Below are 22,029 nucleotides of genomic sequence, written 5' to 3' on the forward strand. Positions count from 1 at the left end.
TTTTGGTATTTTGGAATTCTCATAAAGATTCCTAAAGCAAGTCTTTTATTTAACTTTGGGATTCTTGTGTTAGACGCAACATCAGGAGGTGAAGAAAACAAAGATTGTAGAAGTCAGAATTTCTGGATAATTAGATATAACTGAATCATTACTTGATTTGTTGTATGCAAACAAAGATAAAAAAAAATTATGTTTGGTGCTTTTAAAAGGGCCAGTTTCCTGAAGCTGGAAGTAATTATGAATCAAACTATGTGGGAAAAGAATGTAAAGCAAAAAATATGAATGGCTGGGCATTGCTTAGAGCAGCTTTATGCTGTTTGCCCCACTAAGTTGAGTTTCATAAGAAAGAAAAATGTTCCTGGAAAACCAGTTTTAACTACAGGATAAGTGAAAAACAATATTAGTGTGTTTATAGAAAAGGTAGAACAGTGAATACAGGGGGGTTTTGTTCTCTTTGGAAAAAAAAAAAAAAAATGCTTTTCTCAGCAACAACAATTCAAGCAACAGATACCTAACTGCATGTGCTTGGGGATTGTTATGTCTGGGCAACATTCTTCTGATTTTTAAAGAGTAGCTGAGGAGTTTTTGGACAGCTAGGGGTGACTAATCTTCAAATGCTAGGGGATCTCCATACTACTGGTTGGAAGTTGATAGAGTTTGTTTGCATTTTTGCATTTAAAATATAAGCTCTTCAGCCTGTTTTTTTGATTCTGAGCACAATAACAATAGCCAATGTGGATTTCCACAGTAAATAAATTGTAATGCATGTAGTTCAAACTAGCATGTGTTTTTTTTTGGTTAGATGGGTTTGATCTTCAGGTGAGCATCTATTGAAGGTGTCTAGCATGCATGAGTTTGGTTTCTTTCTTGTTATATTCATCTTGGCACTGGCTTTGCACATCTTGTTCTTTCATAAGATAGACTGGTTGTTATAAAAACTGAGAATCCTACAAAGAGAAGGCTCAGTTCTCTTTTTTCCTTCCATATCTATAAGGCAGAACACTTTGTACTTCATCAATGCAGTAGCATTAGCCTAACTGAATGTAATTTGTTTTTCAGGGTGAATGTGATTACAGCTAGTAACTTTAAAAATCTGTTTACTGTTGTTTGAGCAAGCATTTTTTGAGCTGTTGCCTTCCCAGAAGGGTAAACTTACTTCAGTAGCAAAACCCAATTCAGGAACTTCCTATAAGCGCATAAATTACTGGGAGCCTTCATGTTCCTTTATCATCTTGGGATAAGAGCATGCAAAAAGCCACGCTTTATATTCTCCCTTCAGAAAACTCTTCTAAAAGTTAGAGATTAGGCCAAGTAAAGAAATTACTTTTGGCCAGCTTCTGCCCTGGTGAACTATTTTTAAATTTATGGTTACTGAAGTTACTGAATATTCTCCTCCTAAGACCTTCCTGATCTCTGAATATGTTATGGAAATTGAATAAATGCATGTCACTGTGATGGATTGGGCTATCTAAGCATAGATCATTCCCAGAACTTCAGTTTAAGAGGTTAGAAATGCTGTGTTGAGGCCATTAAGGGAACGTCTCATTCAAATTCTAATTGGTTATAGAGTTTATTGCAAGGACTAGATGTTCTGTGGTATTGTGGGTTTGATATGGATCTATGCTGAAACACTGGCATTCATCGCTTTGTTCTTGATATTGGTCTCGAGGAACAATGTGAAAACAGGTGTTTTGTTGCTGCCTGTCCTGAATCAAAGCAGTTGTGGGCTTATCATTAAACTGATGCAGGAGTTGCCTCCATTGGAAACCCCTCAGGCATGTAGGTGGTCACCAGGCTCTCCTGCATCTGCGGGGTTTAACACAATCCCTTCTTGCAGGCCAGCACTGTTCCACCCCCGAAGAACTCTATTTCCATGGACAAACAAAAGGGAAGTACTTTAAGGAATCCTCGTATGCCCTCTCCGAAGAATTGAGTGTATTCCATCAAGGGAACATTACAGTGTTTATCGAGCCTGCCTCTGAAGCATGTCTCTTACTCAGAAAAGCACTCGTGCTGTGGTATCTAGACACAGTTTAGTAGTCAGCTCTTTATTTATCTTTTTGTGTAAGTGGCAGTGAGGAGGTTTTATGAATGGGGTGTATGGGAAGAGACAGCTTACTTTACTCAATCTGCCTCTATATTTGTCTTCTGCATTGCCGCAATGTGACCAGATATGTCAAGGCCGTGCTGTGTTTATGTGCTAAAAATGCCAGAAATAAATGTTAAGAATATATATAGTGACTATGTATATACATGCGTGTGTATAAAAGAATATATATCAAGGCAAGGAAGAGTTTGGTGGAATGAACACATACAAATTTCTTGCATGCTGGTGAAGGACAGCAAAGCTAAGATATACTTTTAACGGCTATGATTATAATATGTTAGGTAAAATAATATTTCATTTATGCTGAAAGAACTCAGGAAGCTCTTGCTGTGCTTGAGGAGAATTGCATAGCAGAAGAGAGGCCAGTATTGAGTGCCACGCTGTGAAACAATGATCCTGGGCTTTTTACAAGGAGGATAGGTTCAAAGAATTCTAGGTGTGAGAGACTGAATGGAAACCCATTAAATATAAGCCAAAGGTGCATTATTTGTTCTGTTCCTCGTCTTACAGAAACATGACTTACAAGTCTTACTTAGCAAAACAGAGACTTTTACTGTTTAAAGTTCTTCAAGGTTTGAAGACCTAGGACCAGAGTAAGTTTGGATCAGGTTGATCACTTATAATGTGCTCTTTCTTTAGGAAGCATGATGTTGCTGGTAGCATCCTTGACAGATCAGTGCTGGAGAAGTACCCTGAAGGGGCCTGACCCTGACAAGGGCTGGTGGGAGAGCTGGTGTTGTGTGATGCTCAAGGCACTGGACAAGACACTCTGAAGACTACCTTGCAGCAGGAAGGTTACCCACATGATGTGCCACATGAGGGAGGGAGTCATGAGATGTTGTTGTAGGATCCTTTTAATGTTATGGGTATTTGAGTTGAATTGTGAGGCTCAGATGAGATTTTCTCTAGTTGCTTTTGGGAAACCCAAGCATTAACTTCTGTGGCATGCTTTGTCCTCTCACGTTACATGGAAGCACGTGGGATTCTCTCTCAGCTCACAGCAGAAATGAGCACAGGCACAAACACTGCTGACAGCCCCAGGTCTGTTTTCAGCAGGGAGAATCAGGACCACAAAGGGAGAGGTAGAAAACTGCCAGAATGTGTAGGGGCTCTTTCTTTCTTGTCGGCCACGCGATCTGTTCCAGCTGGTTGATGGAGGAAAAACTGAAAAGCCAAGAAACAAAATGTTTATGATATACATATTGAATGCGTTTGGATACTCTGATCATACAGGATTCGAAGCTGTGTTTTATTATCATGGAACTCAGGCTTTTGTGAATTTGTGAAGTGTTGCCTGCTTGAGTTAACAAAGAAGAGAGGACCTATTCCACTGGAAAGTGAAACCTATTTCAGTGCTCAGCCTTGAAGCTTGCCTTAACCTGTACACCAAACATCTTGGGCATATACTTTTTTGGATATTCTTTTCTGGAGAGCCCTGACCAGCTGCTTCCTCTAGGACTGATGCTCAGTGAAGGCAAGGGTGATACAAGAAGAGGGGAGGTTGGATTAACCAGGCTGTGTGCGGTTCTGAGACAGACCTCATCCTGTTCTGACTCATTGCAGTTACATGTGGCAGTTGGGGTGCTGGCTGCATTGCTTTTTTCAGACAAGCAGCTGCTCTTTGAAGTTTGAAAAAAAAAATAAAAATAAAATAGTCTGACCAGAAGAGCGTTCATTAGAATAGTGTATGGAGCACAGAGGAGAGGTTTCCATCTGGGTGGCTCTGCAGCTTCTTGTTGTTAACAGTACTGCCTATTCTTAATTATTTACCCTAAAGTAGGTTAGATTTTGTTATACAAGGCCACGTTGAGTGCCAGTATCTGCTTCCCCAGGTCAGTGTTACCTTCTGTGTTTCCAGCAAGGCTTCTGGAGGAAACGCTTTCCCAGCAATTTGTAGCTTTCCTCTTCTGAAGACTTCAGCGTGGTACCTATTAGATTACTTGGTGTGAGTTCAAATCCATGGCATCTGTCTTTAATATAGGTTAGTGAAGACAGCGTTTTTTGAATTCTTACTACAGAAAGAGGAGTGCAAAAAAAAATTCAGGGCCTCATGACTGTGTACAGCATTTTGTAACACTACTGCTAAACCACATTCCCCAATTGTGAGGTCGTCTGTTCGTGCCATCTGAAGTAATTTATTCACTGACCAACTTTTTTCCTCTCCATTTCAGTCCAGCCTGGGAGAGGAGAGGAAAAAAAAGCTTTCTTTTTCTTTGGTTAAGAGGAATTGATTTGTTATTCCATCTCAGGCTGTCCAGATCATTCAAAGAAAGGTTTAGAGGGCAACCTTTGTCACCCTTAACCTGCAGAGTCACCTGAGAAAATGAAGAGGGAGAATATTGTGAACTGCTCTAGCTAAAGATTTACTACCAAGAAGCTGAGAGAGATTCTTCCAAATGGGATTTATTCCCCTGAGGCTTGATCTTTGCCAATTGCCTATGAAAGAGAGGTGCTGCTGCAACATAAATGACTGATATCCTGAACTTCCTTTGTGGGGAAAATACAAGTGGGCAGACCCGAGGTTCACCTGCCCCATGTCTTGCTGCAGAAAGTGCTTGGCAGAAGTGTCCAGGGAGGTGGTAAAACATGAGTGTGAAGCGATCCTTGCTCCTGTATTGCTTTTCAGTGTTGCTGCCCCAGAGGTGGAGGTGCTGGCAGACCTGCTGGTGGCTTTGGATCCCAGCACTGCTTTTGGCTGCACTAATGTGCTGACATAACAAAATCTATTGATCACATGCATGATACATGACAGTAGGTCTTCCTTTTGTCAGTGTTTTACTATCTTTAGGTTAGTTTTGGTTGGTGTCCCTAATGCTGACAATATGGGAAGCAGTAAATAATCACTGTTGACGTTTTCCAGACCATTCTGCCGTGCCAATGTGCTTTCAAACCTGGCTGAGCACTGTAAGTTTCTCTGAAATCAAGTATTCTGTAGACTGCTTGTGTTCTTGGATGAAATAAACTAAATTTTTCAGAAGTAAAATTTGGTGATTAAAACCTTAGCTTAACTGATTTTCTCACTTGGCAGTTAGAGCTGCTAACCACCGAAATTTGACATTCAAATCTACTAAACTGTAGCATCCACAGACTTAAAACTGTGATTTCAGCTGTGATGCTTCAGGAATTTTGAGTTAATCATTTTTTCAACTCTAGTCTTTGGGGGAATATCTTTGTTTTCAGAGGTACTGACTCCTACTCTGGGCAGGGGATTCCTGGATTCTAATTGGGTTGAGTTATTAATTCCCATCCCTTTAGCACTCGTTGGTCTTTCCTGGACCTACACTGCTGGATTCATTACACTGCAAATAGAAAAACACTGTTCCTGGTCCAAAGAAAGCATTGCCTGCGTGTAGATGTAACAGATGAGGGGCAGTGATGAAGACCAAGGGTTACAGCAATAAAATTATGACATTTCAATCCATCTTCTTACATTCCTTCATTTGGGCAAAAGTGGATGTGATATTTGAGCGGTTTATTTTCCATCAGACTTTTAATTGGCTCACTTTTTATGGCTGTTGTGCAAGCCATGACTTTTGAGAGGTATTTAAATAGAGGACTCTATCAGTTAACTTCCTAAAGTTTTTGCAAATTGCATGTTTTAATACTGGGAAGCGTTAACGCTTCTGACTACAGGGAGATGGAGGTTCTCCTCTTTAAGCAGTTATTTCAGAAATAAATTAATGTAGGAATCCGTTTGCCTGCTGTGAGAGTTTTCATGACTAAGGGAGTCCTAACACACTCCATCTCCAGCTAAGAGACTAACCTCTGGTGTATCTTCTTTGACTCTTATCTGTAAGAGCAGAACGATGATCCTTATTCATCCATCTTCAAGGGATGGAAAACCATAATTCTGGATATGAAAAGTAGTCCAATAATATACATCCAGGAATTATGTCAATTATCAGCAAGTTCCTTCATCCTTAATTTATGGGTTTTTGTCCAAAGTTTAATAAATAATTGAAAAAACAGAACTCATCTTCTGTTTTTAATTTCATTTTCTATATTTTTTGTAAACAGCTGTCTTCTCTGTGAATCAAATTTCCATATTTCATGCTTCTTAATGTAGTTTAACAATATCTCAGTTATTTTTCTCCTTTCCATGTTTCCTTAATTTGAGATTTTGTTTGTGTTTTTAACTGTTTTCTGTACTCATTATCCGTGTTTATTTGAATATAGTTGTTTTCTTCTCTTTTAAAATTTGTAAAACAAACAAAAAACAACAACAACAAAAAAAGGAGATCAGGAAATATCAGGGATTATTACTCAATTCTTGGAGGAGTATGCAGCGTGAAGTCACATACAAAACGTGCCATGGACTTTTCTTGGATTTTTACCTGCATCCTTCGTCTCCAGTTTTATAAACTCACCATTTAGTTTCTATATTTCCTGGTTAGAAAAAAAATCCTTTCTAGCCTGAGCATTTCTGGTTCTTTGTCTGCAGGGATCCTAACTTTTATTTATTTATTTTTTTTTTTAGGAGTTGATAAAGGATTATTAATTGTGGAGATCCAGGCTGAGTTGCTGGCTGCTCTGAACTATAAGAGATGGTACAATGATACAGACCTTTCTGAAACAGAAATCACTTAGGGCCGTGTTTCTGAAGATGTTTATGTATTCAGCGCTGTTGAGACTAAGCTGAGGTTGCTTCTTTTGCCTAGTGATCTAATTCCAGGATGGGAATGTCTTTTTTTCCCTAGTATGTCAAAGACCTGGAGTGGAATTCAGTAAGGAAGTAGGATCCTCGAGCCTTTTAGAGGATGGAAACCTTGTCTGTTTGTTGTTTTGTTTTGTTTTTCTTGCAGAGGTGGCATTCCACAAAGGGTGAACGACATTGTCAGTTCTGTTTGTGTCTTTACCCTTCAGTGTCCCTCTGTCTAGTGGGTATTTCCCAAAGACAGCATTGACATTGGGTCTTGCTGTCATTTAAGGCTACGGAGGCGGGCCGTGGGTTTTGGTGGAATGCCTTTAAAACTTTGTTTTCCTGAGCCAGTTTAATGTAACCTAATCTTCTTCAGCTGGTGTTCTTGAATAGTCCAATTAAATAAATAAATGAACGCGTTGATTATCTTTGCTGTTAAGAAATTAATTTCACGAGAAACCGCAATTCTTGGTACAGAAACAGAACAGGACATTTTTTTTAGTGTGCATCATATCTTTTTTAGAAAGAGGGATTTGAACCATCTCCCTTCCTATTCAGTCACACAATCTCCTTGAAGAACTTGCTTACATACTGAAGTAACATTTGAAAATATTTATATCTGTTTAGCTGGCTATAGTGTGATAGATGCATTTCCTGTCTCTTTCAGTGTAAGCATTTTGCTTTTCCTCTTCTATCTCCTCATTCCTTTTTTTTTTTTTGTTTGTTTAGTTTTTCCTCAGCTGGACTAGAAAAACAGCAAGTGTCACATGATCTGTCCATGTAATCCTTTGAACCGAAGTTTGGAAACTTCTAAGGCAGCTACAGTCAGAGCTCCTTAAATTTGTCTCAGTTTTCCAAACCAAGCTGCGCTCCTGCTGGATGTGGCAGGAGGGAGGTTCTCCAGCTCCCCTTTCCTTAATGTCTGGCTCTCAAGGAGATGCCACCTGTCAAGATAACGTGGTGATCATGGTTCTACTTAAACTCAAATGTTCAAACACATTTTTCTGTCCCTTGCTGTTACTGGCGCATGGGAATCAATGTATTAAGCCTGCTTCTTGTCTGACTCGGTGGCGATAATGGAAGGAGGGTGCAGGAGCTGCATCATCAGAGCAGCGAAAGGTGTCCTCCTTGGCCTTTAAGTGAACTGGTAATACTTGCTGGCAATCTAAACTGAAGAGGAGAATTGATGGGACACTTACTTTCTCATCTGTCTAATAAAAATCCTTGCCAGTTGTGGAGAGAAGATTGGTTTATGGTTTCATTTTGGGGATTTTCCACCTCGAATGGGATTTGTTGCTTCAGAAGCCTCAGAGATATTATGAAAAAGCATATTGAGACCTAGAAGCTGTCTACTGCTGAGACTGTAAACAATGTATAAAGCAAATAACATTTGAAGATATGTAACTCTGATATTAATTAAAATCTAAACAATTGCATACCCCAGCCACTCAGGCTATGTATCCATTAGTGTCTTGGTTTGGAGCAGTCCCGTAATTTTGAAGTAAATCCCGTATCTGCCTTTTACTGTGCATGCTGACTGTGTTCACAGGCTGCTGTTGTGAAATGTAGCTCTGAACAGATTTGGGGGAAGTAAACTGAAAGCTTTATTCTAGGACCCTACCACATCCCTATTAAATATTTAATGTGGATATAAGGGTCTACAAATATACTTTTGGCCAACAGTGAGCCATGTACATGATGGATGGATGTATCTGACCCAGGGAACCCAGCTGGAAATACTATCTGAAGTAAAATGCCCTGAATCTTGTGTAATGTAGATATGGGAGTCTCAGCATTAACTGCTTTGATCCAATGATCTCCCCTTTTTATGCCAATTCACCTTCTTATATTACCTCATTATTACTTCGTAATAACCACTGTTATATGTGCCTTTCATCTCGTTCTGGTGATGTCTCCTATTCATTCTTCAGGTATCATGCTGTACACTTTGTAGAGCTGTTCTATAGGTATAAGAATGAAATTATATTGGACCAAAGAGAGAGAAACCTCAAGGCAAAGGGCTAGCACGTTTCTGAAGAACTCCTTTTCCTTGTTTTAGACATGTACCGGTGCATACATTCTGTGTGCAAGAGTAACCAGTCCTCAAAGATGATCTCAAATAAATGAACTTTTCCAATTTTTCCAATTCACAATTTAAAATCCATGCAGAAGGCCAAGAGGCAAAATGTGTCTCCTAAACTAGATTCTGAATATGTAATTATGTGAGCTTAGTTGTGCACTTCTTTTTTTAGTGGTCCAAACACTGAGTTTTTAATACTTCCTTTTTTAAATGAACTTAAATTCCAGTCCCGTGAGGATGACACGCTGTCCCTGGTCAAGGCATGATGAAGGAATTAACCATGGTGACACTTTCATGTTTGAGATTAAAAGATGACACGCATCTGCCAAATTCATGCAGAAGGAAAAATCTTGTTTCTTTTTCTAATCCTCTGAAAGCAGCTGGATTTTTAACTTATCCAAATTGTGAAATTTTGTGAAGATTGATGGCTACATAACAGCGTAGAGAAGCACAGAAAATCTCAAGGAGGAATTCAGGATGTGTACTGGTCTCATAGGAGAAAAGTTAAGAGAAAAAAAAAAAAGCAAGAGTGCAGTTTCTTTTCACTGGAAATCAGCCAGTTGCTTTCCTTTAACTTCATCCTCATGCAGGCACTTGTTTAAAAATCGCAGATGTTTACAGTTACTGACTATGAATTGTTTCCTTCATTCATTCTTGAGCAATGTAGTTTCTTACTGTTTTACTTTCCCCTGCACAAAGTCTGAGCAAAATGTAAGGATCCACAGTGTCATCTGACTACATCCTTTCTGCTATCTCCACTAGCTCTTTAACCACCTTCACCCCATGTTTTTGCTGTAACTAGCAGTGTGAGAATCCAGAGTTGGAACTGATGTGCTTGGACTTAGAAGATGCAGAGAAGATTTACACCTTGGTTCTGTAACTGCCATGATAGCCCTGGCCGGCTTACCCCAGTAACCTCCTGTGTCATCAGGATCTCCTTTGATTCCAGGCACAGTAACAGAGCTAGTGAGATGAGGCTGTTCGCTAGTAAAGCACTAAGAAAGTAACATAGTTTGGTTTGGTGCATAGTTCTTGACCCATCCCCTGCAAGGAGAAATCAGGATTCTAAAACAAAAATTGAGCCAATGCTCTTGAATGCTGTGCACCCTGTTTTGCTAATTTCTTAAGCTTCTTTTGCAGAATGTACTCCTAGTAATGCTATTTCTTCTATTGGGAAATAAGAAGTGTAATCACAAAAGTAGCAACAGATGCAGCAGTGTAATAGGTACACAGTGTAATAGGTACAGCGTCATCAAATATGAAATAGGTGCTTATTCATACATTTTAGTTCTGAATACTAGTTTTGTTACAGAGCTGTGTACCTACTAACAAACATTAATTTGTTTGATGTGTAGTTCTCTACCTTACACCTCCAGTATTAGCCTCCCAGTACAAGACGTTTCGTGCAAGATGTTTTGCAGACTAATTTGTAGAAGAGCAATCTCTGTGAGATCAATGAATCTTGCAGGGGGAAAAAAAACCCACACAACCACAAGACAAGTTAATACATCTAAAATGATGTCAGCTTGGCTGGCTTTATGAGGTAGCAGAAGGGTAGACATCAAGGCTGTATGCAGCCTTACTCTAACCATTTAACTTTGAGTTGTATGCTAATACAGGGTTATCGTTACAAGCATGTTGGCAATGACAGCGTGGCCTCAATGTATAATCTGAAGAAATCAAACGAAATGTGTCCCTACATGGATTTAAAATATAGAGTGCCCATTTCTAGTTTTCTGTAGCCTGCTGGCTTAATAAGTGGCTAGAAGAAAGGAGATGAACAAACGTTGAGTGATACGAGATGGCAGCTACAATTGGCTTACGAGAATTGTTCTGCCTCTGGCAGTCTGGCTCATGAACTTCATCACATCCAAGAAATGTCAGCAGCTCTGCCCCTCGGGCTCCAGCAGCTCCGAGTATCTTTGTGGGTTTTGTAACTGACAGCTCCGGCATCAGTATGCTGCGCTGACCGGCCCTTCTGTGCGAAGCAAATGCACGAGGTTGTCAGCCCACTGTTCTTTTGCAGAAACGCCATGATGGGCATCTGAGTGACATTTTAATTTGATAATGAAAGCGCCATTAAATCAGAGAAGAGAAAAATGCCTGTGCTTGTGGCACAAGATATTCTGTGTGACCACTGAGGTCATTTGAGCAAAGCCTGCCATTCAAATGGTTATACAAGTTTGCCAGCAATGACTCACTACTGTGGTGGCTACAGATAAATTCCGGTTGCTTTGTGCTTGTTTTTGAAGATTTTGGTATTAGGGAGCTCTGTATTTTTCCCTAAGCCAGAAAAATCCAGTAACACTTATATTTGTTTGATAGAGATTAAAATTTCCCCCACTTCTTCACACCTGAAATGCTGGCATGCTGCAGCAAGCAGTGAGCTATACACCACTTCGTCCCTTTGGACTGTGTTAGAAGGGAATATATTTTAGCACCATTAAAGCATTCTGTTTTGTCAACAACAGACCTTTCCTTCCTTGTGCCTATTTATAAAGAGATCTTGACTGGAGTCCAAACACAAATCATTCAGTGCAAGTCCTAGATAAGGAATTGTGATAGTAAAAGATCAAATGTTTTGATCAAAATTGTGGGAAAACTGTGGCAGAATTAGAGTTGGGCTGATGTTACCTTAACTTTCTTCATGTGGTTTTTATCTACAAAGGAAATACTTACAGTAACTTTTCATTTTGTCTAGCTTACGTCCTTTTTCAGGTGTCGAAGACTTGGACTGTTTCCACTGAATAAAACTATATTCTTTAAGAACCATTGATTTTGGAAATTTTGTAGAATATGTACCTAATTTTAAAATGAACTTTGCATCTCCTGATTATCCAGTTGGAGCTGGCTGTGATCTCCTGGGAAGTGGTCCTAGTACCAGTGCAAGGGGAGTTACTGCCGGTTCAGCACAGAACTGCTGACATTCAAATACAGAACATCCCTGGTTGGGGTTTTGTTTGTAGCACTGCTCATGATCCCTCCAGGATCCCATTTTCAGTTCAGGAGTCCAGCTTTGTATCACTCACTTGAAACGCCCTGAATCCATGCCATTACCTCCAGCAGCAGTTTGCAACCCAACTGATGTTGGTGATGCATAGAAAAGAAAACACTGTTGTGATAACATTGGGTTCTTCAAAATGATTTTTGTGGATCTATTTTGTGGATCTGTAGTGGTGTCTTCATTTGACATTTGTTATTGACCTGTAGGAAAAAAACCTTCGTTACATGCCTACCATTATCAAAATAGTGCTGTACATACAGAATTATTGACCTGCCCTCAGTAGTAGTTAACGCTTGCAACCTCCACTGATTATTGAACATGTAACTGTAAATGCTTTTTTGTGGTGGGAGTATTAATAATTCTCATGCTGTGACCGACATTAAGATATATAATGTTATCTCAAAAGCCTAAGCGAGTTAACCTTTGCTATGTTTTCTGTGAAATGGTGAATATAAAAATTCTGCAGGTGGTAAATGGGAACATGAGCAAAATTAAATGGTACTTTTCCAGGTCACTCAGTAGGTCTATGGTAAAAATATGTACTTGACTTAAGTATCTTTCCTTGAGTTGCTAAATGCTAAACAGATGTTGTTTCTGTACTAAAGTTAAGTGGAAGAAAAAATATATATCTGAATTTGGCCCTGGAATTGCTAGCCAAACTCAATTATTAGACACATCTCAACGGAACAGCAGCAATGTTGTCTGTCCCAAATGCTGAATGCATCCCTTGATGATAGCCTGTCAGAACTGCTGAGCAATTTGTTTCAAATGTTTGAAAGGTATCTTACAAATAGTACTTCTCTATAATTCTAACTTTGATCGTACTCTAGAAAAATAGCCAAAGCAAACTGCTGGTTATGCTTTCTCCCTTTTGAAAAGCTGAAGTCTAAAAAGGTGTCTTAATATGTTTTTTCTATAAGCTTTACCTTCCTAGGTACGAAAATGTTTCAAAAAAAATAGTGGTTTACTGGTATTTCACCTATCTTTAACTCTCTCCTTTGTTGTTTGTTCCCCTGTGGTGCTATATTGCAACAAATGAATACCCTTCTGTGTTGGCCATTATTCCTCGTAGCTGTTATTGAGAAAAGTTGTAAGAAAAAAATGACTTGGATGATTGCAAAAGCCAGTTCATAGCAGGAGAGTCCTGACTCTGTCCTTATTTTTTACAGGCCTCCAGAATTGGCATCAAGGTATGCAAATTTCTCTGAGGGAGTGTGCAAGCCTGGTTATGCGTCAGCACTCATGACTGTCATCTTCCCAAAGTAAGTAATTACTTTACCTTTTTTTTTCCCCAAGTAAATTCATCTTGGTTCACAGGCTAGTTATCTCCATTTAAAGGTTTCAGCTGTCTGAGAATTTGGTAACAATGTGATGGATTATTTCTATGGATAAACTAATTACTGCAAAAATACTTATCTCGTTTTCATTTTAAATTTGGCTTCAAGAAGAGGGTTTCTTTGCCTGCTAAAACCCAAAATTCTATTTTTCTCCCTCGGTAGCTACTTACAGATTACTGTTAGTCACCTTCTCACAAGCAGCTAACTGTGTTAAACTAATGTCATGTAAAGAGGGAGTACCTTTTCTCTAGTCTAACTAGGTGTTTGTTTTCTTGTTCACGCATTGAAAAATTATAGTTCTACAGACATCATCTTGCTGGGGTTTCGTGTTCAGTTGCTTCTCCTAAAGCTTATTAAGGTCTGCAGTTTTTTTCTAGGATGTCCTTCAATTCCTTATTAATAGCATTCAATGTCAGAATTATCATTATTTTATGTAGGATTGGTGTAAGGATGGCTGACCTCTAGTTGTGCAAAGAATTCTCTTCTGAAACTTCTCTCATACTCAAAAAACTATACAAAGCTAACAGTACCAAGCCAGGTATCATAATTTATTTAGAACTCTTAAATGTAAATCATCTTGCCTGCATGATTTCTTTTATTTTAGCTTATGTTTTCAGTTGCTTATGTCATTAGTAAAAAACATGATCTCTCAAGGTGACATTTTTCAGGCTTGGTCTTTTCCATAAAATGTTGGGGGGGGGGGGGGGGGGTTGTTTTGTTTTTGTTTTGTTTTATTTGGATAAAGTTGGTTTGGCTGTTTTCAAGTATGAATAAAATGAATAAATGTTTTCCCATTCTAAAGGTTCCTGACTTTTTAGTGCAATTTAAAATGTAAATATGCAAAATATGATGCAAATAGTTGAGATAGAATAAATATTTTTCAGAGGATGTAACTCTTCTTAGTAAGTGCTTCTTTAATGGTGAAAATGTGACTTCTGACTTTACCAAGCATGAGTATGCACTGGATAGATTAAAGAGCAGTGCCCTAGAGATTTCAAAATGTGGTTGCTGGTAAGGAAAGCCTGAATGGAGTTATTTCCACAAGATTATTTCCTCAGTCAATCGGTTCTCATTCTCGCAGTGCTTAATGTCATCATCAATAATCCAAGCTGGAAAAAATCCTAGGTTAAGTGTGCAGATGATACGTTTATTGGAGAGTACTCAATAAATGGTTGGGTACTTCTAGAGAACAATCTGGATTGCCTGATTTTTTTAAGTGGCCACAGTCCAATGAAATATATTTTAAGACTTCCAAATATGAAACAAGACATCTGGGAGGAACAAATGCAGATTATACCTTTAAGATAGAAAAACTTCTTGGAAGCAGACAGAGAAAAAGCTTCATGTAGTCTCAGCAAAGTGTCATAGCTGAAATGCTGTTCTGGGGTCACGTGGACATGTGTAAGATGAGAAATTTTGCTTGTCTTTCACACTGATTAACCAAAAACAAACAAACAAAAAGACCCACACAACCCAAATCTTCCCGAGCACTGTGTCCAGTTTCAGTGGTGAAAGTCTGAGATGGGAGGGGAAAGAAGAGGCTGAACGAAAGCCACAAAAACAAACAAGGACTGGCTTAAACAGTAAAGTAAACAAGGCTCCTTAGAAATAAGTCATGTTTCTGCAGCAGGAGACATATCCAAATGAGGAGAATAGGAAAGAGCATTAACTTTGGCAAGTTAAATATACACCGTAGTAAGGTAGGCCAAAAAAATGTTGAGGAACAACTTTAGAAAGGCATGAAAAATAATAAAACTTTTTGTCTAACTGTCAAAAGTGGAAAGCCTGCCAGAGATCCTGATGGGCTGATAGATGATCATAATACTACATGTGCTAATGGAAGGTAAAGCCACAGAAGAGAAGTTATTTGCATTGCTATTCACTGCAGAGTGGTTCCCATGTGGAGACCTCCTTTGTGGGGAGCTAACTGGGGGAAGCTGTCAGGAGGGTGACATTTTGGAGCAAATCAGCACAATGAATTGCTAGGAAAAGTTCTCACTTTGTGAAGAACTCGGCGATGAAGTTGCTGAGTTACACACGGTTGTGTATAATCATTGCTTAAATTGGCCTTAGAGGGGAAGAATGAAAAGCAGTAAACGTGTCAGGCTTTTAAAGAGGGGCTCACGGAGTGTTTGGGAAACTGGAAACTATTAGAGAGCCTGGTTTCTATATTAGGCACCTTGGTAGAAACTATAAAAAAACTAATAGAGTTGGTGTTAACAAGGATAAAGGCGATAATAGAGAGGAGTCAAGTTGTCTTCTGTAGCAGGAAGTCTGGGCTTGTAAATGTGCTCATGTTGTGTGAACGACTGGATGAGCATTTGGTGAAGGTGATTTAACTAACACAACGTGTCTGGATTTCTTTTTTAAAAAACAAAACACCTCTTGGGGTTTCCAAGACTGTTAGGAGATTAAACTGGTGTAACCCTGTAGTGATTAGGTAGTGACTTGGTAACGACGGGAAATGGTATGGAAAAAAACAGAGAAGGTTGGACAATACAGCAGTGTCACTCACAGTCCTCTGCAGAACGTGTGCTAGGATCTGTGGTGTTCCAAGAGCTCGTAAAATATCTGGAATGGGGGATGAATTATAAACACTGACACATTTTTCCAGGTTGCAAGACCAAAAGCTGACTGAGGAACTGTCAGAGGGACCTGACAGCACAAAGTGATGGGACAAGGGAAGAGCAGGCCAGGTTCAGTTCTGAGAGATGGCAGGCAGTGTTTATTGAGAAGATTGTTCTGATGGCATATACCCAATGATGTACTCAGTTATGCCTTGCAAATTGGGAAAGAGAAATTGGAATTCCTGTGGATGGTTCTGTGACTTCTTGACTGACCAGTGGTGGCTAAAAGAGGGAACATATCAAAAGAGAAATGTAGAAAAAAATAGAATGCTATCCCACCGTGTGTCTCATGCCTTATACCTACCTCTGTGTTCAACAGTGGATGTGATTCTCTTCAACTAATTTTGAAACAGATCCAGAAGAACTCAATATATATGGTGGTAATAAAGAATAAACAAGAACGCAGAGCTATTTCCGTGCTCAGAAAGATTGACATAGATGGACTTAGACTTTGCAGTTTGAGGTGGAGATACCAGAGGGCAGAAGAGATTGATAACTGCATGTAAAGCAGTGGAAATGAAAATTTAGTGTACCAGGTTTAAAATAAATGAAGGAAAATAATATTTCATGCTATTTGCAGTTATTTTTCTCCTGAGGATGAGTTTCATAGATGACAAAAGATATAAAAACAAAAAAAACCTGACAATCAAGTTCTATTGACTTGGTTTTTGGTGTTTGTTGTTGTTGTTGTTGTTGTTTTTTGTTTTGGTTTGTTTGTTTTTTTTCTTTGTTTGTTTGTTTGTTTTTAGTGTGGCTTAAAGACAGGTGGGCATAGCTTCATAGAAACAAATTGCAGTCTGACTCAGGACATCCCTTGCCCACCAAGAGGAGTGGATGCAGGATCTCAGTGTTGCATCTCTGTTAGGAGCCGGCCAGCTGGGCTGCCTCTGGTGCTCACTGCAGCCGGAGGAGTTCTGCTGCGAGACCTCGGTTATCTCATTTTTCACGTTCCAGAACAATCTAATTCTGTCTCTTAAAAGCCGACTAACAGTAGACAGTGACTCAAAGTGCCTGCAGTAAGGTTGCTGGTTTCTCAAAGAAACAAAGAAAATGGCAAGCGGCTTTGGTAAAATCATATCAGTAGGGCTTTGTTCAGTGAATTCAACTATTTTTAGTAGATCTGAGGTCACCTACGAGTCTGGAGTTAATGCTGTGACCTTTGTGTGGAAGGCACTAACTTGTGTTTGTGTTAGCACTGCAGTCTCCTGCCTGTCTGGCCTTGCTGTGGAAACGATGCTGCCTGTGTACAGTTATTTCTTCTTCTATGCCATGTTCTTTATTGAATGAGAAAAAAGACCTCTGCCCACAGTTTGTGGCTGCCGTGCCAGCCTGGGACAGTTCAGCTACTGACGATTTTCCAACCACAGACTCTTGTAAGCTGGCAGCTAACACCAGAAATTCGAGGAGTTGGTAAATACAGAGGGCATGCAGCCTGCAGACTCGTGAATCTCTGTTTGTAAGAGAATATGGGGAAGAAATATTAAAGAGAGAGTGTCTGAAAGGACTTCAGATTATGGGGGAAGAGAAAGTCTGATATATATATAGAAATTACAGGTGTTGTGACCAAAATAGTGAATTTATGTAAGACTATTTCTTAGTGTCAAGAATATGGTTATAAACAGCTCTTTCTAGTGACTTGGTGCTAATAAAAATAATCTTATATACATGAATTGTAAACTCCTTTAAGTCAGCTCATAAACAAAATAAGTTTCACTTATTTGGTTATTTTGCTGTAAACTTTCTACTGACTAGCAATTGACAGTTCACATTCACAAAATTCACATTTTTCTTTTTTTAGGGTTCATTTTAAATACAGCAGCCCACTCTCCACTCTGAGGAAAGCCAGCTCTCACGTAATCTCTTGTGGTTTTATATTTTCATGCTGAATTGTTGCTTTGTACATGAAGTTCAAAATGTTTTAAACTTTCATAGCAATGGGGATTGCATGACGTGGGTATACTCCAGATAAAGACGTTTCAGTGACTTTCTCTCATCATTTGTCATTTGTCTTTATTTTTCTGATGCTTAGGTCTCCCTTGATGTTATAGGTCTTGACTCCCGTGCTTTCCTCCACTTACACAGGCCAGGTGTGTAACAGCCAGCACAGCTCCAGAATGCCTTTCTCCATCACGTACAGAGACTCCTGTACTTTTGATATCTGAGCTCAGCAAAACTTTCTTTGCCATCGCTGTCCTGCAGATATAGGATATGAAGCTTTTATTCTTAAGAATGTGTTTTGTTTTGTTTTGTTTTGTTTTGTTTTGTTTTGTTTTGTTTTGTTTTGTTTTGTTTTGTTTTGTTTTGTTTTGTTCCTAATGAGAATAATTCTGATAAGGCTTGGAGTTTCAGGTAGAACTGGAGCTTTAGCAAGGACTTCATTGTGGATTGGGATGATTTCAAGATGTGATTCCCTCATCCCAAACACTTCCCATATCTCCTTCTTGGAACCTGTGCTGCTTATAACAAGCACACAGGAACACCTTTCCAATTTATGCTTTCCTGCTTTGTTACTTAGATATTCAGGGAAGAAAAAAAAAAGCAACAGCATGGGCTTGTGCTCAAGTGACAGGGCAGGAGCTCCGTGCTCAGAGGCTGCCAGGAAGGTGACTGCTGTTTCATTTTTGATTAACTATTTAAGAAGTGCAGAGGAAGCCAAAGGATGGCAGCTTCATGTGGTTCTGGAGAGCTCACTGAAGAACCAGACTGGGTAATTAGTTTACCACTGAGAATTGCTAGGGAATTGCTATTTTAAAGTGTTCCCTGACTGCAGCACGACCTGCCTTCTGTGTAGATTGTGATCTCTTTGGGTGCAGTGGGTAGTAGTACTCTTCTATATATATATAAAATATAATATATATTTATATGTGTATATATATAATTTTTTTTCAATGCATAGGGGCAAGGGCATGTTGATGGAGGTATGTTTTCTCCTGGTAAGTGCTGAACACCCTAAGCTTCCCTCGGTTCCTTAGTGACCTCCACTCTCAGGAGCTCAGGACTCCAGGATGGGAGGAATGGGAAGCAGTGGCGGTGCCCAGGGGCACTGAGCAGTCGGCGTTTCGCACCTCTCCAGCCTATGTCCTGCTACGCACCTGCCTCCTGACCCTCCTGAGCCGGAGCATGCCATGTGCCTGCCTTCGCCCCCTTGCTCCATCTTTTGTAAAAACCCTGGCTAAACAAGCATGCGAGCCAAAGCATGCACATGGCGTTGTGCTCATCAAAGCGCCTCTGATGTCGAGGAGGCACCTCGCCTCCCCACCCAGGTCCCCGTGGCTTTTCCCGTAACACATCCTCGTCTGCCGCACCGCCCTCGTTGCACTGCTTTTACCCTTCTCCTTGTGATGAAATACTGCCTTTTTTTCCCTGTACATTTCGATTCTCTCACTTTTTTACGTTTTGTGCGTTGCGTATTATATCCAGTTTGAAGACACAGAGGGTGATTTTTTAAAACATACATTAACGTAGATTTTGAGTGACAGAATTGGGTCAGGGGATACATCAGGTCCTAATGTATGTTCCTTTGCTAATTCCTGTGTTTGTTTTATTGCCAAGCACTCATTTGAGAAGCTCAAATCTCTCATACTTCTGCTTAAAGGTGAAAAGTATGTTATCTCACCAAATGTGCCGTCTCAGCTGACTGTGCTTTAGTGAACGTGCAGCACGGTCTTTTAGAAGATGTTTGCTTTTAATGTTCAAGCTAGGATTGTTGTCTGAGCTGTTGTAGCTATTTATAACCATGGAAATGGGATTGTCCTTCACAATGCACCGGCTGCTTCAGTCGGTTCCACCTGCACAGGCTTCAGGAGGAGGCAGGCATTAACTGGCAGCATTTGATAACTGATGTACAGGGTGTTGAAAACTGGAACAGGTGATAAGCAAAGCTGAGGTTAGAGAGTGTGGTCAGATAACTCATTTCTCTTTGATAGTTTTCTTTGATTCCCTGCATTCATTGTTGTTGTAGAGAGCAACGATTGTAAAGCCAGAGATGAGCAGACGAGGCTGTGCAAACAGAACTTCAGCGCTAGCTCCGAAATTCATTGCCAGGTGGTGTTCTGCGTACCCTTTCTGTCTTGGCTTTGTTAGCTTAAGGAGTTCATGCTGTCTGTCCCCTGTGCTGCTCCCCTACCTGAGCTAGCATAAACACCTGCAGACAGTGCAATAAACTGGATAAGTAACATAATCCCCATGTCCGAACGTTAGTTTTCCCTCCCCCATCCATCGACTCCTTTTGCGCAAGCTTATTTTTAATCCAGATGAGTTCACTGATCGCGTTTATGGAATTACCAAATCACTGTACAAGCCCAGCCAAGGGTGCAGCATGGGTACGCCGAGCTGAGATGATGGGACTACAAAAACCCCTTCAGCCACCTGGGCAGGAAGCAGGTGTCTGGTTTCACCTTCAGTTCGTGCAGGGTGTTTGTGTTAATCCCATGTTGACTGTTTTCATTTTCAAAAAATGTGCAGAGTACATGCAATTCCTATGTGCTCATCATGACGGTAGATTCCATGCAAGATCTATTTTTGGAGCCGAAATCTTTCATGCTTAACCTCTCTCAAGATTAATAATAAATGTGTGCAAGTCCATGTGATGTGCAGGCTTCATGCCCAAGAAGTTTGTCTTCAGGATCCTTTCCATGACTTCTGAATTAAGTGAGATTGTTAGGTGAAAGCTCTGATATGGGCATGTAGACCTTGGGGTGCGTGTGCCTTTTCTTTTTTCCTTCGGAAGAGGTGTAAGAGCATCTTTGTTCTCACCTCGGTATGAGTACACACTGCATCTTATGCCAGAGTGGGAACAGGATTTTTTTCTCTTCTGCCCCTCCTCCCCCAAATACTATAGTTATTTTGAAATTCTGAACTTTAACCAAAACAAACAAACAAAAAAACGGGGGGTGAGGGGGTGATTACAGCTTTGCAGATGTACAAATAAATAGCTGTATTTGTGTGAACATGCATGATTGTAATAGGAGCAATAAATTTAATGCGTGCCCCCAAATGAGCATATTTTATTGTGCATGTGTTTGGGCTCTGTTGCTGTGGCCCATCTGCTCCAAAGCTATACTAATAAGTATATTTAGCTTTCAGGAAAAATCTTGCAGCAAAGATTGTTTGAGGATCTGAGTGCATTTGCGTCTATTTCAATGCTTTCTTCTCTTCTCAGTGATCGACATAGTGCTTTTAGTTCAGAGAAATTTTATGTAAAATATATTAACAGTATATGATTAAAATGAAAATATCAGCATGAAAGTTGAATTCTGTATGTAGATATTGCCATGTTGTGGTGTTGGTTTTATGTGTTTTTTTTTTTTTATATATATGTATGCATGTCTTGCCTTCTTTTCTTTTACTCATAAATCCCTTTAGAAAAGCTTTTTGAGTGTTTTTCATGTCATTAAAATTCTGATATCTGCCTTCTGAAGGTTCATCATTATTGGTCCACCCCATCATCTTCCCTGAGCCTCAGGAAGTTTCCTGGTGTCTTTGAGGCTCTGCACATCACCAGTGGTTTTTCCTTGATGTAAAAATTGAGCAGCTTCTCTCAGAGTTTTTCCTGAATTGTGTTGTGGAGTGGATAATAGTTTGTTCTCCCTACTGGTGGTTTTAATCAAGTTCCCTATTTGGGGATAGATTTCAAACCAATTTATTTTCTTCTACCTTTTCCCCCTCCCCTTTTGCTGTCACACTTTGTTCAATTATTGAAATGTTTCAGGAGCATCAGGGCATGCAAATGCTGTCACCCAGCCAATGTACACTGGCTAAGAGTACGGATGAAAAGCAAGCCTAATTTATGCAAGATTATTAGGCTAAATTAGAAAGAGTCTGGGGAGCCCTCCAACTCTACATTAGGCAAATGAAGGTGAAAACTAGAAAGATTAAAAAAAAATCTCTTTTGACTGTAGCAATGTGAAAAGTCACTTGAGGATGATGTTCAGATCACGTTGTAGAAGCTCCACAGCAGCGTAAGTTCTTTAGGTAATTACTTTCTTGGTAATGTAACTCTTTTTTTTTTTTTTTCTTGGAATTTTAAGGTAACTATGCAGCAAAAGCAAAATCCAAGGATGAATTGCTAAATATTTTAGAAGTAACACTGACTGTTGTTGTAATGTCAGGGAGCACGGTGGCTTGGTGGAGTTCCTGTGGTTTTACAAGGGTTCTTGCTCCCTGCTTCAAGCCAACCCAAATCACTTTCAGTGCTGGAAAGCAAGGCAGATGTGTTGCCACATATCATCGCATT

The 22,029-nt window shown here is 39.7% G+C and overlaps 1 protein-coding gene across 11 annotated transcripts in view; it reads left to right on the plus strand.

The window, feature by feature from the left end:
• The window catches only part of ST3GAL3 (ST3 beta-galactoside alpha-2,3-sialyltransferase 3), a 176,338-nt gene that overhangs the window by 57,478 nt on the left and 96,831 nt on the right, over positions 1 to 22,029 (plus strand). For all 11 annotated transcript variants that reach the window (XM_084527927.1, XM_084527920.1, XM_084527923.1 and 8 more), the window contains one exon: positions 13,000 to 13,092. In XM_084527927.1, the coding sequence (XP_084384053.1) occupies positions 13,000 to 13,092 (93 nt within the window). The remainder of the gene's footprint in view (positions 1 to 12,999; positions 13,093 to 22,029) is intronic.

Source organism: Aythya ferina (genome assembly GCF_964211825.1).
Source record: "Aythya ferina genome assembly, chromosome: 8".
NCBI classification, from domain to species: Eukaryota; Metazoa; Chordata; class Aves; order Anseriformes; family Anatidae; genus Aythya; species Aythya ferina.